Source organism: Papaver somniferum, unplaced genomic scaffold, assembly GCF_003573695.1.
Source record: "Papaver somniferum cultivar HN1 unplaced genomic scaffold, ASM357369v1 unplaced-scaffold_128, whole genome shotgun sequence".
In the NCBI taxonomy this organism is placed as follows: Eukaryota; Viridiplantae; Streptophyta; class Magnoliopsida; order Ranunculales; family Papaveraceae; genus Papaver; species Papaver somniferum.
Window position 1 is genome coordinate 6,702,920 of NW_020621936.1, and position 16,751 is coordinate 6,719,670.

The window sequence follows — 16,751 nt, forward strand, 5'->3', positions numbered from 1 at the left end:
TTCAATTTTCTAGAAGAAAAGATTTGAGTGTTGTTTAAATCTAATGTAATGACTTATAAATTGAAAATTTTGCATTTGTTTTATTTAGTTGAATTATCTTAAGGTTTCTTTGATTTTTTTTTTTGTAATTTATGAAATATAAAGAAATACTAAAAAAGAATTTGAATTATTTTTATTATAATGAAATACTATCGGATATCCAAAATTGTTATCTGAGCGGATATGAAAAATATCTTTGAATATTCGTCGGATACTATTGGATATCCGATAATCCTTATCGATAACAGATACGGTAGAGGCCATATTCGTTTTGATAAGTACCGTTGACAGGTCTACTTAAAATCCAAACAGATTAAGTTTTAATTGTGAATCTAGATGATTTCAAAAAGATTTCAATTTTGAAGTATCAGAATCGGGGTTGTCAAAAATAATGCCTAGCCGATTCTACTTTTCAATTTTGTATTATAATTGTTTAAGTACGACAATCAACATGGTGTTTTTAAGTTTCCTTGCCAATTTTCGTTCAACGTGTAAAAATCTATCGATAATCATCAGCCAGGTGTGTTTTAAAATGCTTAACTCATAATGGAGAGAATCAACTGGGTAGCCTTGCCATTTGATGGAGGCAGCTACTTTACACTTCAGCGCAGGGGACTATCGGCTCCCCAAATCCCCCTTCATGCACAAAGTGCACAAAATGAAATATAATCTAGTCATTTTGAAGTTGATAGACTTTGCATAATCTAATAGTAACATGCTAAAAACAACGCGATCATTATGATTTTCTTAGGGTGGGAAGCGAATCCCGTCCTAAGAATCATGTTTTCTAATAACTTATCCACATACCAAATTAAAAGCACTTCCGCTTTTCCAAAAGGAGAAGTCAAAGGTGGTAGAAATCAAAAACCTTCACAAAAAAATTATTTTTTTACTTCTAGAAATTATTTTAAAATTGTGCACTCAAACGAACTTGTGATTTTTTTTATTTCAAGAAATAATGGTATCGTGATTTTCAAATAGGCTATAAAGAGGAGATTCTAAACCCATCATCTTCATTGGTTTTAATTTCCTTACTTTTTGAGTATCATATTCTTATTCTCCTCGTACTCCTATTTACCAAACATATAGCATTGTCCTCCTCAGAAAGTGATTGCATTTCCTCAAACCGAACACACTCTAGATGGGACGAACAAACCTCAGCCGATTCGTCCCTGAATAATAGGTCGCCAAGAAAACAAATCAAAACGTGTTTCGGTCTGTTATCCGGTGGACCGTTCCATTTATTGCTAGAGGAGTGCGTAAAGCAAGAGATCTTAAGAAATCCGAAGGGGAATAACATGTCGGTATTTATTTTTATCAGTGTTTCTTAGTTTTCTTTTTGCGGTCAGTAATCCTCTCAACGCAGGTTTAGGGTTTTAACTTAAGATTCTTCGTCTCCGTTTTAAGTTTTTTGGGTCTTTATTCAGAGAGATTGTTGATGGTGAGTATTTGCTCCCTGTAGCATCTGTCCTCCCTCACTCTCTCTAAAAGACGCGGAAGGGATAAGGATACAGAAAAGGTATTTGTTCCGAAAACAATTGAAATTCCTGAGAAGGACAGGATTTTGATGTATATGGGTATTCGCTTCTAGGTTAATATCTTATCGTTTTTTTGGTGTACGTTTGACGCTTGAAGATTTGAGTGGAAAAAAAGGGTTTCAAAGTAATGGCTGTAGCAGCTCCTGGACAGCTTAATCTTGTTGAGTCTCCTTCTTGGGGTTCTCGAAGCGTAGATTGTTTTGAGAAATTGGAGCAGATTGGTGAAGGTACATATGGGTAAGTCTGAATTTCTTGGCGATACGAGATTTTTTGGTTATTGAAGTTTTTAGATGTCGTAGTTGGTGTTAAAGTAGGTTTAGATGGTTCACTGATTTTCCATGATAAACGGCAGCTAAGTTAGCCTTTTAGATTTCCACATGATAACATAACCAGGCATCACCTGAAACATGTTGTACCCCGATTTGCAAAGACTGCCCTTCATCTAATTTGAAACCTAGCCTCGTGTTAAGCTTCCAATCCCGATTCACTGAGTATGGTGACTATTATGGCATTTCTTAGTTCCACTACATGTTTTTGAGAGACACCAATTACAGTTTGGACAGGATGTTCCCAATCAGAAGAGATTGAGAAACTATGTACCTCAATCATTGTCCTGCCTTTTGAATTGGTGGTTGCTTGGATTTTTAAGTTTTTCCGAAACAATTGGTTGGTTTTTCATATCTTTTTCCATAAGATGTTAAGATGTACACCTAGCATTAACGCGTAATGTCTGTGTAAGCTTACAAGGGTAGGGTATTACATTTTCTTGTTCTTAGCTGGCAGAATTGTACTCTATTTTCATCTGGGTCTCTGTCTTGCAGTCAGGTATTCATGGCCAAAGAAATCACCACTGGGGAGATTGTTGCACTAAAAAAGATAAGAATGGACAATGAAAGAGAAGGGGTAGGCTAGCTGTCCTATTTATCTCTTGCAACTTACAGTTTTTCAGTCATGAATCTTGTTCTTTCTTAATCTTACATTTTATTATAACCTTCTGCAGTTCCCAATTACTGCAATACGTGAGATCAAAATTCTGAAGAAGCTGCATCATGAAAATGTAATTAATCTAAAAGAAATTGTTACTTCCCCAGGTTATTCTTCTTCTTCTTTTTCAAATTTGAGTCCTTTCCCTCAATTTCTTCATGATGAGCATTTTATTCAGTCTTGGATTGTATTTGTTTTCATTTTCGGGGGTTGTCTTGCAGGTCCTGAAAGGGATGAGCAAGGGAGGCCTGGTGAGTAGTACAATGTAGCTTGCTTACATGTATCTCATGGTTGCAATCATGATTAGAAGTTTTTAATGGTGACCAACTTTTTTCTGGAACTGCAGATGGTAACAAATACAACGGTAGCATCTATATGGTCTTTGAATACATGGACCACGATTTGACGGGTCTTGCTGATCGTCCTGGTATGCGATTCACAATTCCCCAAATCAAGGTACCTTAGGTGCACATAACTTGTACTCCATTTAGTCGGTAAGCTTCTTCTGCTAAACACGTCTTTTGTTGTCAGTGCTATATGAAGCAGCTCTTGACAGGACTTCACTACTGTCATGTTAACCAAGTACTGCATCGTGACATTAAAGGTTGTTATCAAGCTGACACTAATTAGTTATTAGTCTAATGCGGTTCATGAATTTTTCCAGTTTATGTGATGTTAGTACTGCATGCTTTGCAGGTTCTAATCTTCTAATAGATAATGAAGGAAATCTGAAGCTTGCAGATTTTGGTTTGGCTCGATCATTTTCTAATGATCACAATGCCAATCTAACAAATCGTGTTATTACCTTGTGGTATAGGTAGGTGCCAGCAGTTGTTGTATGTTTCAAATTCTTTTGGTTGCTAGCATCCTTTTTATCTTTAAAATACACAACATTAATTCATTTAGGTTCATAATGGTTTTGACAGACCTCCTGAGTTGCTTCTTGGAACCACCAAGTATGGTCCTGCTGTTGATATGTGGTCTGTCGGTTGCATCTTTGCAGAGCTTCTTCATGGAAAGGCCATTTTGCCCGGAAAGAACGAGGTAAGTAATTTGTTGTGAACCTGTAAGCTTTTGTTTTGAAGTCAACAAGTCAAGGAAACTATGGGCCTTCACATGGACACCTTGAGACTGATATGTAAACCTGGAAAAGAAGATGAAATCAACTAAATCTCATAGATTCAGACCCAGCTTTTCTTAACATTTGTATTCAGCTAATGTTAGAGCATATGGTGAATAGCTGTATTACCACACTTGCACACTATACAAGTATGATGTACTCATGAATCACAACTTCACTCTCATCCGCACCAAAGGTCTCTTATTCCAATTGTATACATACAAGTTGAATGGTTTAGGTAATAATTTTAGTTTCGGCCGAAATAATAGTTAAGCAGCATATTACGTCAAATGATTAGGGAATTTTGGTTAAGAAGGTTATTAGACTGCTATCTGCTTAATACACACATTTCGGGTAAATAATTTGGGTCCTACACATCTACTGGTAGTAACCAAACACAGTAGTAGTATGTGTGTCGCCAGCTGAGAGTATATATATATTGGTTTTGAAATCTATTTTATTCACAAAGTTCTAAGATGTGTCCTCGTGTCGCATCATTCTGACATGTTGTTTCAGAATAGTAAGAACTAGAATTCTTAGCAATACTGGAAATAGGGAACAAAATGGATTAGTATTTACCAACAAAAGAATTCGGTTATTGGGAAATCAATATACTTCTAAGAATCAGGATCAGCTAGGACATGTGTCGTGCCCACTAGCCTTATCACCATGTACCCAGTCAGAAACTAGTATCACATCACTCGAGATGTGTGTCCACTGTCCAATGTATTGCAGTCAATAGTTTCTTCAAATCGGAATTAAGAAATAATCATAATAAATGCATTCCTTGATATCTCTATGGAATTGTAACTATTATCGTGCTTATTGAAATTTTTCGACGGATAATCCGGCCTTTTGGTCTAACTAAAATAGGTACCCAATAGAAGGCTACCTCGCATAGTAGTATAAATTAAGTCAATTAAGCTGTACACACACCCAGATGTACAACACCATGAGTTTTATACTCCTATCAATGTGATTATGGATAGCAGTCTGAACAAAATACTAGCTTCAGTAGGGTAATAGTCGGGCGTGTTGCTTGAGTGAAATGCTGGGTGTACACTTTTGTTGTGCCGGTGTAGCTGAGGATTTTCATCTTTTTCTTTAGTTGAGTCTTATTCATGAGGATGGTGTAATAAAAGGTTAAAGATGGCAAATTCTTGATTTAGGATAATTGAATTGATTAATCTTCGCATGTAGATATCTGTTGTGCTGACTGTGCCAGTAACAATTTCTAGGATCCTTGAGACTGACATGACTTCTCTTTATAATAATTGTAGCCTGAACAACTGAATAAGATATATGAGCTGTGTGGGGCTCCAGATGAGGTCAATTGGCCAGGGGTTTCCAAGATTCCCTGGTATAACAATTTCAAGCCATCGAGGCCAATGAAGAGACGTGTAAGAGAGGTTTTCAAACAGTAAGTTAATCGACCTATGTTATCCCTGTTGGCAAAATTACTGGTTTCAAGTATATGAATTTTCTGTACTATTACCTTTGAAACACCCAAAAGTTTATATTTCTATTATCTTATTTTGCATTGCAGTTTTGATAGGCACGCTTTGGAGTTGCTGGAGAAAATGCTAACTCTCGATCCATCACAGGTATCACATCAATTTGAAAGTAAATACAATCATGTTAAGTTTGTCAGTAAGTTTTGCACTTCTTCTGATATCAAATATCTACTTGTGTGCTCAAATATGTTTGATGCCCTGGTTTAATGCAATTTGGATCTATAATACTAATTCTTGTTTGAAATAGAGAACACCCACCCGCCCACCCACTTTTTTTTTCTTTTTGGAAAGAACTTGAAAACCCTATCATAACTTCTTTTTTTTTGGTTCAATGGATATCCTTGTTTGATTTCTTTTCAGGTACCAAAAACCAGTATATTAAACTTAACAATGTGATTTGCTCTGGTTTTTGGGGTCTGAAAAGACAATGTCGGGCAGTTTAGTGTGATGGTTGCTATCTCGCCTTTGGTTGTGATCACCAGAATATACTCCCTTTCTGTTATCTATATGAACATCTTACCTGTATCATGATGGAAAGCCCAGTAATTTTAAATATAAGTGTTAAATGTTGCACAAACATGACTGATTCTGTTTTTAAGCATGATAATTTCGGTTAGACAATTAACTTATTACTTGTCTGGTTCTTGTATTATTTAATGATTAGCCATGTCAAGTATCCATGTCTGTGCAGCACCCTAATGTTCACTTTTTGAAAGAAATGCCGAGTAGTTGACAAAAGATGCCTTAAGTGGTCATTGGGAACGATAGTACATATGAGTTCCATTTTGAAGTAATCTAATTTGCTAAAAAGCGTACAGAACTTAACTATATACTGTTTATATTGAATAAAAGTTGGAGTTCATGTTAAAATGGTTGAGTGGCATAATGATTCACATGGCCTGCTATTGTTTCAACTTCATTTTTAGATGCTGACAAAGAAATTTATAATGTGCCACTAATGGGTTTTATGTATTCTTCCCCCTTTTGTTTTCTTAGAGAATATCTGCCAAGGACGCACTCGATGCCGAGTATTTCTGGGCCGATCCATTGCCCTGTGATCCAAAAAGGTTCTACTGCATCGCCATCTCACTTATATGCCTGTGAAACACCGCACTTTCGATCTCGCCACCTCATTTTCCTCATGCTTTTTTTTTTTTCAATTATTTTTTATTTATTTAGATTTATCATGACAAGTGCTGTTTTTTTTTGGTTCACAGCTTACCTAAATTTGAATCATCTCACGAGTTTCAAACAAAGAAAAAACGCCAGCAACAACGTCAATTAGAAGAGGCGGCTAAGAGACAAAAACTACAACATCCCCCACAACAGCATGGACGCCTTCCTCCAATCCAGCAGTCTGGCCAATCACATCCTCAGTTAAGACCAGGTCCTAATCAACCTATGCATCACGCCCAACCACCAGTGGCTGCTGGACCTAGTCACCACTATGGAAAACGACCTTCTGGAGGGCCAAATAGATATCCCCAGAGTGGAAACCCTAGCGGCCCGTATCCCAGTCGTGGAGGTCAAGGTGGAGGCTATGGCAGTGGGCCATATCCGGCACAGGGAAGGGGTCCTCCATATGCTGGTCAGGGCCCTAGAGGTGGTGGCAGAGGGTATGCAGCTGGTGATCCAAATTATCCCCAAAGTGGACCATACGGAAGTTCGAGCGGCGGTAGAGGGGCTAACACGTCAGGTAATAATCGAAATCAACCGTATGGTGGTTGGCAGCAGTAAAGCAGGGAAGTCTTTATTTATACTGCACTGTACTATTTAAGATGTCAACTTTGGTGAGTTCCTCAAAAGGAAAACTCTTACAATACTTGCTTGTCCCTTTGTCCACAGTCCACTTGCCTCCTAAAGTATAAAATTGAGTTTTCCTTTGTAAACAAAACAAAATGTATTCTGCGAACTTTTCTGTTCCAAACTAATACATTTGGTTTTGATTTGTAATCCAAAGGACCTTTGAAGCGACACTATTTGAGAAAATGCTAGGTCAACCAATACATGATTGAGATCCAATTAGCTAACAGTAAATGAGGTGAGTTCTTGAAACGAATAACTTGGATGTTGATTTGATTTTTTTCCCCATTGAACAAGTACAGTAATCTCTATTGGCCTTCAGTTGCTCTCGAAAAAGGAGTCTAGATTGGATAATAACAAAATTCAGACTCATGGGAATGAAAATCATCGAAAAACGAGGCTGAGATTAGACGTATATTATTTTCCTTTGATCAACTCAAATCTATCGATTGTCTGGACATTGTTTTGAATTCAGGCACCGTTTATAGTATCTGCCTCACTAAGTGCGGGGAGGTGTTTAAACCCAACTAATATTTCCAGTAATATTTTCCTTTCATACAAAGTTTGATAACACGCCCAGCTAAATTCATGTTATTAGTTGTGGGGTTTGTTAAAATGCGACGACCATAGCCATAATCCAAACATAGGTTAGTTTGTTCTTTGGTTGGCATTTCTAGCATCTACCATTGTTGATGCTGTAAGGGCTGGAAGCTCCCCTCATTCCCGTATTTCATCACTATGCCATTGTAGTAGAAACGAGAATGCTCAAGACAACCACAAACACCCTTGTGGGATATTACAGTATTACATAAGAAGTTTGTAATTGCATCTCAAAGGACAGGACAGAAAAAATAATTTTACTTGTTCTACAATTTCATTAACATTATTGTGGAATTGTATCTCCCTCTTCTGTTTGTAATGGACTGTTTTTTAACTGTATGTCTCTAACAACCTTGTGTAACCACAGATGCCAATGCTAAATTTGAATTTAAAGGTATAGTTTTTTTATTGTACAGAACTGTTTGTTATATCACGATTATTCGCAAGTTGATTTTGGCGTGGAGTCTTCCATGAGAATTCAGCCATGAGGGCAATGTGATCCGACGGCCACATTGCTGATGGAAAAGCTGTATCCCTAATTGCAGACCTCACATGAACCAATTCTAGTAGACTTCTCACTGTCAACATATCCTCTGAAAGACACAACGAAATTTGACATGAATTGTTAGTTAATCAACAAGAGCAATTAACAGCAGTTTCCATAGGTAGATTTGCAAATACCTGTGTAAAAAATATAATCTATTGCAGAACGGAAATTGGGTCTAGCAATAGTGAATCGAGGCTCCTGTGTATTTGGATTCATCAAACTCCATTGTTTAGAATCCCCATTTGTCGCCCTTGAGAAGGATGAATATGCACTTGCCTGTTAAGAATATACAAGAGTCACCAGTCGTGGATGTGGAAGCCTATGTTGTTATCATCCTTGCAATGCCATACACATTTTCGTTGGATCATATTGGTGGCATTGTTTTTTGAGTAAATTAAGAAAAAAAGGAGATAAAAAGGAGCAGGAAAAAAACCCGCCATTCCTACCAGAGGTGGCAGTTTATGAGAAAGCTTGAGATGTTGAAATATTTCATAAGGAGTCTTCACCAAATCCTCATGCATAAGATTCACCTTACCGTTAACTAGAAGATTATGAGCAGCACTGCAAAAGAAAAGAAAATACCGATTTCGATTCACCAGCAAAAAGTAGCTTCAATAACGGAATTCTCAAACTCTTAAATGAAAGGAGCAACTGGATTAATTGGTTTCGTTCACTTATTGTTATGGAGTTGGACTGCTGGAACATAGGAATTAAAATATATGTTTCAGAACTTTCCGTACCAAGAATTTTAGCCATTACCATTATGTTTTGAAGGGAAAAATAACCCCATTTGGCATAGAGAAAAGAGAAACCTTCTTGGAAGAGAGTTAAGATCCCCACAAATGAGAACCGGAACATATGAACGAGCTACAATTCGCTCCAGACCTTCAATAAGGGTTCCAATCTGTAGCGGTAACAGGTTCTTGAATGAATTAGTTTATCTTTCTTATAAAACGTTAAGAAGGGGATATAATATGAAAACCAAAAAATACCTGCCATAGTTTTACATCCATAAATTGTGGGTTGGCAGACACATGAACATTTGCCTGAGAATACCAATTTTAACAGATAAGATGTCTATGACTGACAGATGGATTATTATGCTTCAAGATCATGATGGAATGACATACCACACAAATTCTACGAATTGATGTGTCACAAAGTGGTTCAGTTCCGATTGTCTCCAATATTGTTACAAGTGCAACATTATCCTGCAAAAACAAGTAAATGTTAGTGTGAAGAACAATACCGAAAATAGGGAATTGGAGTGAATAGATGACTATAGAACCCCCAAAAGCAAGCACAAGTGAAGGATAGCAAACAGATAAGCATGATCACCTTCATCATGCTATGTCTCTGATCTTCATCAAGTGACTCGGCTAGTTCTTGCGCAATAGTATTAAACTCGAGCTATAACAGAAAACACATAATTTGTTGAATTTGGTGTACTGATTAAATTATAGTAAAAAAATAATAAATCAAGGATCATACCTCATATTTCTCAACTTGTCTGAATTTATCAAAGCGAAAACACGTGGCACACCCATCATATGTGTACTCTCTTTTATAAGTAAACAACTGCAAATATGTCATAACAGAGAAACAAATCAAAAGCTGAGATTCTGAGAAGCAAAAGTGGACATTCCAGTCTTCTCTTCCATGTGCTTCATAAAATGTCGTACAAATGATTGAGTCCAGACGACATGCATCAGTACACACTTCCGTATCAACCACAAATTACGACTGCGAAACAAAATTGTGAAAACGACATACATACCCCCTTCGTTTTTCGCTTATATACAGATGAGTAGCCAAACCTTTGAAGCTCGGGCTTAAAGAAGTCTTCAAAATGATCACTTTGAACCTACTTAACAAAAAATAAAACGGCACACAAAATGCCAACCAATTAATAACACAAGTATAAGTGACGCCCCTTAACAAAACGATATCAAATGCATCAAAATCACCTCCTGGAGACAAATGATATCTGCATCGTATCTCACAATCTCACGAAGCAAACTTTGACGACGGTATTCCCAATTAAGAGCCGTGGCAGGGCAGTAGTAGAATTTATTAGTCATAGTATACACGTCAGCAAGGACATTGTAAGAGAGCAGACTAAAAGGCCTAGCAGCACATGTTTGTGATTCCAAATTAAAGCTACTAAAACAATCCAAAGGTTTAACTGGAACCATATAGCGAGGCGGAGGTGCAATGATTACATGATTAGTCTGTAATTCGATTGGGACCCAAGGGATTCCTGCACAAAAGATTGTTGGAACGACTTCCAGTTTTAATCTATATCCAAAATCCTCTATTGTGGGTGTATAGGTTTTTGAAATACCCACTTTAACCCATGACCTATGCACTGCTTTTGCATTCTTATTAACTAGTAAATCCAGATCAAAAGCAGGGGACACATCAAAAGCTGAACACGATGAGCAAGTACAGTCATACCCATGATCCTTAACTTTTGTAATCGTCTGTAACGAGGCTGCTACTTTAGGATGACTTTTGTGGTGGTTCAGCCAATGATCATTGTAACACTTCAGAGTGCAGTGGAAAGTCTCCTTCACATGTTTGCCTGACACTGCACAAGCTCTGCACTGGAAAGTAGCTATTTGACTAGGGTGTTCCCAACAAATGAGTCTCTCTTCGTTTTGCAGCCTATACCTGCATAGTTTGGCATATAAAGAAATGAATTACAACAACTCAACTATCCGAAACAAATCGGAATATGACTTACGACCAACAGGTCGAAGCCACATGGTGAAGACTTTGGGATGAAATTTGGTTGAGGATGACCTACACAATCATCAAACCACTGCACCAAAAATCAGAGAATTCTAAAACTCGTAACCCATCATCTAGTTACTGGGCATATAATTGCAATCAGAGGATTCATTTAAACAGAATCCAACTCTGTAAACACAGTTTGATACCCTAGTACAACATAATCTGAAGTTAGTAAAAATTGAAGAAAGATAAAGTAAACTAACCAGTTGAAATTCAATGAGTCGTCTGGAATAACATAACCTGCTTTAGAATGAAAGGAACCAATAAGAATGATTTCGCAACCAACAACTGGAGTTTCAGGATTTAGTTCCAATGGCATCTTGGTTGCAAATTGCTAGTAAACTTCAAATCCAAATCAGGAAAAAGAAGAAAAGAAGAGTTAGGAGGTTTATTGGGTTTTTGGTTGATTTTGTCAGCATGCTTTTTGACTTGACTTCTGTTACCAGGAAAATATCATAAGAGAAAAACACAATATAATATTTCTTGGCATATCTTAAACATAAACCAACATAGCTAAAACAGAGAAGGGGAAAACCAAAATGAAAACAAGAGAAAACAAAGAATGCATTTTTGGGTACTTTTTTTTTTTCCCTCTTTTTCTTTTTTTTTGAGACTGCTGGGGGGTAATGCCATCTATGGAGGGTACTGGGATCGTGCCCACCATATATGTGGTGCTGTTTATAGGCCTAGCTGAACTTGGGATTGTGCCCAAGATATTCCGTATTTCCTTGGCATCTTGTGCCGCGGAGACTTGAATTTCCATGACATCTAGTGCCGCAGAGACTAGAATTTCCTTGACATCTTGTATCACCGAGAATCAAAACAATTCGAGATGGCGGTGCTCATTGTTACCCACCAAGGATAAATTCTCTTACAAATTCCCCAAAGTTGAAATACAGCATCAAGACATCAAAATACAAATTTTCTTATAGTCAAACATTACTTGGGTAGTACCCATATAAAACATATGCGCTGACGACTATGCACAGGCATAGATAGAACACACATATTTCTTCATTCAAAGACGCCTTGATGACAGGCCAAAATACAACATTATTTTTTCGCATCCCTTGATAAAATTTCAACCCAGGCTTAGCTTGGAAGTTGTAGTGGGATGCATTTTCGTAGTTCTTGTATCATTCAACTTTAAGAACAACTTTCATAAACTCGTAGACGAAGTAACTTATGGCTGCCGAGGGTAAAACCTAATACAGCAAAAGAACAAGGAGATGAGAAGGCTATGCACAACTGCACAAGTACAAACAAAAATAACATATTGGTAGAAGATTTCCAAGGATCACATTACATGGAATTTCCCAATTCTAAATGATCATGGGAAAGTAACTGTAGTAATATGCCTCTAAAGTGATTCCAACGCTGTAACAGGTACATTGAATTTATGCAGAATGGGGGGAGAAATTTACAGTTCGTGAGTAATTCCGGAGATGAGTTTCAGGATATAGCCTAATTAAAGCTAAAAGAGAGTGGAAGTGGAATGCATCCATTTTAACTTTTAAGTTCAAATAGTTATTGTCTGAGAATACAGACTAGACTCTTGAGTTTCATGGGGGAAATTACATGCATTTCAAAATGATCATGGGAAAATGCTTGTAGTAATATGCCTCTTAAAGTGATTCCAACGCTGTAACAGGTACATTGAATTTATGCAGAATGGGAGGAGAAATTCACAGTTCGTGAGTAATATCAGAGATGAGTTTCAGGATATGGCCCTAAATAAAGCTAAAAGAGAGTGGAAGTGGCTTGCCATTTTCAGTGAAGATGCATCCATTTTAACTTTTAAGCACATCTGAGAAACTAATCCATCTTAAAATTTTTGTCATCAAGGCATCTTTGAATCAAAATTTCTAGACTCTTGGTTAATATCCTGGTTTTGAAGTCTGTATCTGATTGTGAACAAACACAACCTAAATATAAAACTTTCACAAACTTATATTTGAAGAAGCATAGAGGGAAACTCAAGATTAATGTATATACATACCTGTAATAAACTGGGTGTGAGTCCTGCATAGAATGCAGGAATGCCACCTTGCTCTATTATCTTCACGCAAGTGGCCAATGTACTTAACTTTGTGGCCTGGACTTGCATTTGCAATTGTCTCCTCACAACCTCAAATGGGTATGTGGCGGCTTCAGCACAACACCCAGCAATTGCCCCGTACAGAAGGGTCCTGACAGGACCCAACTCCAACTGGTCCAAAGCATTCAGTTCCTGACCTTGCTCATTCATGTTCTTAATCCTCTTCTTTCCTTCTGGTGAATGGAGATAAGTCGACTTCAGTATATCATACACACCATAGAAAACTGCACCAGAAGGTGCCATACTTATAATAGATGGAAGTAAGCCTTTGTAAAGAGAAAAGAACCCTTCAGTCTGAACCATGTGCTGAAAGACACCAATAACACCACCCAACGCTTCCCCACCAGGTGCTACCATCTTTGTTCGGATCTGTAAATTAACAAATGTAGCAAATCTGAGAAACTAATCCATCTTAGAAATTTTGTTTAAAACATAGTCAAGTACAGTAGTTAGGATATAATAAACCTGACACGTATGTTCCTAAGATACTTGGCCTGACCTGAATGGACCAGTCCAGACCACAAATAGGCACCCACAGTGCATTAGACAGCAAAATTTTGTGTTATTTGGAACTTCAGTAATAGTTTAATCAGTTAATCGAAGCATGCATATTATAGTTGGCGCCTTCTCGGCCAAAGTGCTCAACAGTTAGCCTGGGCTAGTTATCTCATCCCCAACATCTGTCGGAAATGGCCAAAAATCCAAAATTTTAAAACACTCGCCTTAAGTCCATAGATCAGATGGTAGCACTTGCGGAATTTGGTCAATGTTGGGTTCAGGAGACATCCATAATGAAAAACAAAACTAGAGGTTATTAATTCAGTAATTTATTTCTAAAGAACAATAGTTGAATATGGGCATTTACCGTGTCCATAGGTAAGCAGAGAATGGTTGCAGTAATGCCAGATGCAGCACCAGCAATAAACCTCTCAAAGTTTGTAGCTTCCTCATTCCCAGTCCATTCAAGCAGTTGCTTTCGATACGTATCATACGCATAGAAATTAATTGCTTTAAATGGAGCTGTCCGAAGAATGTTGACAAAATTTCCCTTCCAAAAGCCTTTCAAGCCTTGAGTTGCAGCAATTGTTTTGATAAGGTCGACTAGATTCTTCTGTTCTCCACGAACTATATATTCCAGCTTTAGTCTCTCAAGTGGAGCAACAAATGTCCTGATATGATATGATTTATGTCCAGATAGAAGATGCATAATCATCAGTTTAAAAGTAAACACTTTCCACGTTTTTAGATTCTAAGCACAAAGCTCATTTAAGCTTCACTTAAGTTCGGACTTTTCAAATGTTAAACACAACCCAAAATTTCAAAACAAATAGCTCAATATGAACATTTTACTAGTAAAAAAAACAACAAACAAACTATATCCTAAGCAAGTATACGAATTAGACTCTACATGGCAAGAATTTGCATAAAAGTGGCGTACATTGTTCAATGATTAAGGCTGTTTCTATTAACAACACCCAAAACAGGCCAAACTCGACGACTGGAGAAGTCCTTCAATAATATGTCGAATTCAGTATAAACTAAGCATACAATTCAAAGAACTATCAAGAAGCACAAAAGAACAAATCAAAAAATAAATCCTATAACATCTTAATTTAAAAGTTAAGAGAATCAAACCTTGAGACCATAGCAGAGACAGCACCGGCCCAAAGATGTTTAGTAGTATTCATAGCATTAGCGGTTCCTTGCAACCCAACTTTCTTTTCCACTTTCTTCTTTTCAACAACCACCATTTTCGCCTCCTCTTTAATTTCTCCACTCTCACTTAGAAATCCATTTGATTCTTGAACTAATTCCTCGCCATCGTTACTTCCATTAATAGAAGATAAACTAACAGAACAGAACAACCCACCATTACTCACTCCATAATTTCTCTTATTATTTTCTCTCTTAAATCTCTTTGAAAGAATCGGCTTCCAACAAACCCTATTACTAGAAATACTTACTGATCTATCATTATTAACATCATCAGGATCATAAAAATCAGTTCTTGATGATGTAATCAATGAAGAAACAAATGAAGTAACTGAAGAATCTAAAAACAAACCTCCACCCCCACACACATTACCTGAAAACCCCAAATTCAAATCGCCATAACTTTCACTAGCTATTGAATCCTTCAACCATACTTCCAGTGATCTTCCCAGCATTGTAACAGCAGATCAAAATGAATAATAATAATTTTTCTGATTTAGGAAATGAAATAAATCTAGGGTTTTTGTAGTGGAGATGCTATTACGGACATGAACGAGAAAACTTTAAATGGAAGAGAGGATCGAATAAATGCTTGATGATGATGAAAGAGAGAATATGAATGGGATTCTTCTTCTTATAGCCAGCTTTGCTTCCTACGCCGAATTTCTTTTCTTGCTTTAGGAACTTCAAAAAAAAATTGTCTTTTGTTCGAGGAAATGTTTTTTGTCTTTTTTTTTTTTACCTACTTCTTTGACACTAGTCGGTACTTCGGTTTGGTATAGATTTGACCGACTGATGTTGTGATGGGTTAGTAGTCCTATAGAAGTCTAAGCATCTCGTCAGGTTGCAACTCTGTTTTTTTTTTTTTTAAAGCATGACTCTGTTTCTATCACAAATGCAACTTTTTTTTGATCGTTAAAATACATGGTGCCGACAAATTTCAAATTCAGATCGTGAATATCATCACCCGATAGGTTTACAAAATGCGAAAATGTTATTCAACTATCTGGTGTAATAATGGGTTCTATTTTGAAAATGGCCATTTCCATGCTCTTCTTCTACTTTAAAATAAAATGTGGACATCGTGGAGTATGTGTTTAAAGTGTCTGTTCATCAAAGTGTTATACGCACTCGTTAGGAGAATGAAGGGCAAAAAAAAATGGAGGAGTCATGGTACTTTAGTTTAGAGTGGATGTGCTGGAAATCCGTAGACTCGTAGAAAAAGAAAATGATCATTTGTTATCGGTGTGAAGATAATCAGACGTACATAAAATCTTAGTTTAATACACGGTTATCAGAAAGTGAAGTAAATAAAAAAGGAGAAAAAAGAAAAGGAAAGTTTAGTTGATCGTTATGGATCATGATGCAACAACTTGTTATAGCAATGGAATAAGTATACTATTCCATTTTGACTTCTTACAAGGGAAGAATACCAAGATATGGCAGTTGCTGCCATATGCTATCTTCTAGTCAATTTGGTAGGAAAGGAACATTTGTGTGTCGGGAGGGAGACACACGAATCAGGACTAATATATTATGGAGTCCAACAAATTTTGTTCCAACACATTCATAAACTTTTCTTTTTAATCAATATGGAAGTTCACGAGGTATACGAGTTTACCACTTTCACGATAACCCCATAAATTTCATTCTGAATACATCAATTTCGGTAGAGGAGTGGTGCACATTGATGTCAGAAGTAGGCAACAGTAACATGTCATGCCAATAGCTTGGGACCTGAGTTCCCACACTCCTGTTTTCCAGTCCATTATCATGTTTTCCCCATTAAAAGAGAGTTTGTCAAGTTAATAATAAAGAAGATTCAAGTGATCATTTTACATTTTGAACCTAATACTGTTACAAATTTCAATTTTTACGATCGTTATTTGCATGATTTATAAAAGGGGATATCAGCATTACCAAGTGTTGATACCGTTTCATATAGGACAAAAAATTCCCACCGATCCTGACCGTTGGATCGATGAAATGGTATCAACAC

General features: G+C 36.9%; 3 protein-coding genes across 8 annotated transcripts; 1 reads left to right on the forward strand and 2 right to left on the reverse strand.

Annotated features, from left to right (window-relative positions):
• The first annotated feature begins 1,108 nt into the window (after positions 1 to 1,108).
• On the forward strand, positions 1,109 to 7,169 carry LOC113331963 (cyclin-dependent kinase C-2-like). 4 transcript variants are annotated; one of them, XM_026578606.1, is made up of 14 exons: positions 1,109 to 1,339; positions 1,467 to 1,558; positions 1,675 to 1,814; positions 2,399 to 2,480; positions 2,578 to 2,668; positions 2,783 to 2,812; positions 2,908 to 3,017; positions 3,093 to 3,165; positions 3,258 to 3,378; positions 3,488 to 3,605; positions 4,962 to 5,101; positions 5,228 to 5,285; positions 6,192 to 6,262; positions 6,413 to 6,932. In XM_026578606.1, the coding sequence occupies exons 3-14, from the start codon at positions 1,705 to 1,707 to the stop codon at positions 6,930 to 6,932; spliced, it is 1,524 nt and encodes a 507-aa protein (XP_026434391.1). In that variant the 5' UTR covers positions 1,109 to 1,339; positions 1,467 to 1,558; positions 1,675 to 1,704. The 4 variants fall into 4 exon arrangements, with proteins under 4 accessions (XP_026434391.1, XP_026434390.1, XP_026434389.1 ...); XM_026578605.1 differs by having other exon boundaries at positions 1,502 to 1,558; XM_026578604.1 differs by having other exon boundaries at positions 1,502 to 1,814.
• A 669-nt stretch (positions 7,170 to 7,838) lies between these two features.
• LOC113331962 (carbon catabolite repressor protein 4 homolog 1-like) lies at positions 7,839 to 11,347 on the reverse strand. 2 transcript variants are annotated; one of them, XM_026578601.1, is made up of 11 exons: positions 11,145 to 11,347; positions 10,113 to 10,818; positions 9,923 to 10,009; positions 9,637 to 9,723; positions 9,484 to 9,555; positions 9,276 to 9,356; positions 9,138 to 9,191; positions 8,958 to 9,049; positions 8,592 to 8,706; positions 8,280 to 8,421; positions 7,839 to 8,191 (listed from the first exon to the last, which is right to left on the reverse strand). In XM_026578601.1, exons 1-11 carry the CDS (start codon positions 11,258 to 11,260, stop codon positions 8,004 to 8,006), a joined length of 1,740 nt encoding a protein of 579 aa, XP_026434386.1. In that variant the 5' UTR covers positions 11,261 to 11,347; the 3' UTR covers positions 7,839 to 8,003. The 2 variants fall into 2 exon arrangements, with proteins under 2 accessions (XP_026434386.1, XP_026434387.1); XM_026578602.1 differs by lacking the exon at positions 11,145 to 11,347 and having other exon boundaries at positions 10,113 to 10,405; positions 10,603 to 10,718.
• A 411-nt stretch (positions 11,348 to 11,758) lies between these two features.
• On the reverse strand, positions 11,759 to 15,473 carry LOC113331964 (probable mitochondrial adenine nucleotide transporter BTL3). Of its 2 annotated transcripts, XM_026578608.1 has the most exons (5): positions 15,126 to 15,469; positions 14,675 to 14,887; positions 13,905 to 14,208; positions 12,941 to 13,408; positions 11,759 to 12,146 (listed from the first exon to the last, which is right to left on the reverse strand). In XM_026578608.1, the coding sequence occupies exons 2-5, from the start codon at positions 14,788 to 14,790 to the stop codon at positions 12,078 to 12,080; spliced, it is 957 nt and encodes a 318-aa protein (XP_026434393.1). In that variant the 5' UTR covers positions 14,791 to 14,887; positions 15,126 to 15,469; the 3' UTR covers positions 11,759 to 12,077. The 2 variants fall into 2 exon arrangements, with proteins under 2 accessions (XP_026434393.1, XP_026434392.1); XM_026578607.1 differs by having other exon boundaries at positions 14,675 to 15,473.
• Between the last annotated feature and the right edge of the window lie 1,278 nt (positions 15,474 to 16,751).

What these genes read in the sequence shown, in the direction of transcription:
- LOC113331962 (XM_026578601.1), bottom strand. Translation starts at nt 11,260, where the DNA reads ATGCCATTGGAACTAAATCCTGAAACTCCAGTTGTTGGTTGCGAAATC. An exon ending in ATATCATTTGTCTCCAGGAG is followed by an intron (nt 10,010 to 10,112) that starts GTGATTTTGATG and finishes TTTGTTAAGTAG; the next exon opens with GTTCAAAGTGATCATTTTGA. An exon ending in CAATTCGTAGAATTTGTGTG is followed by an intron (nt 9,192 to 9,275) that starts GTATGTCATTCC and finishes TGGTATTCTCAG; the next exon opens with GCAAATGTTCATGTGTCTGC.
- LOC113331963 (XM_026578606.1), top strand. Translation starts at nt 1,705, where the DNA reads ATGGCTGTAGCAGCTCCTGGACAGCTTAATCTTGTTGAGTCTCCTTCT. An exon ending in TTTTGCCCGGAAAGAACGAG is followed by an intron (nt 3,606 to 4,961) that starts GTAAGTAATTTG and finishes TAATAATTGTAG; the next exon opens with CCTGAACAACTGAATAAGAT. An exon ending in GTAAGAGAGGTTTTCAAACA is followed by an intron (nt 5,102 to 5,227) that starts GTAAGTTAATCG and finishes TTTGCATTGCAG; the next exon opens with TTTTGATAGGCACGCTTTGG.
- LOC113331964 (XM_026578607.1), bottom strand. Translation starts at nt 15,207, where the DNA reads ATGCTGGGAAGATCACTGGAAGTATGGTTGAAGGATTCAATAGCTAGT. An exon ending in GTCTCTGCTATGGTCTCAAG is followed by an intron (nt 14,209 to 14,674) that starts GTTTGATTCTCT and finishes ATATCATATCAG; the next exon opens with GACATTTGTTGCTCCACTTG. An exon ending in TCTGCTTACCTATGGACACG is followed by an intron (nt 13,409 to 13,904) that starts GTAAATGCCCAT and finishes GTTAATTTACAG; the next exon opens with ATCCGAACAAAGATGGTAGC.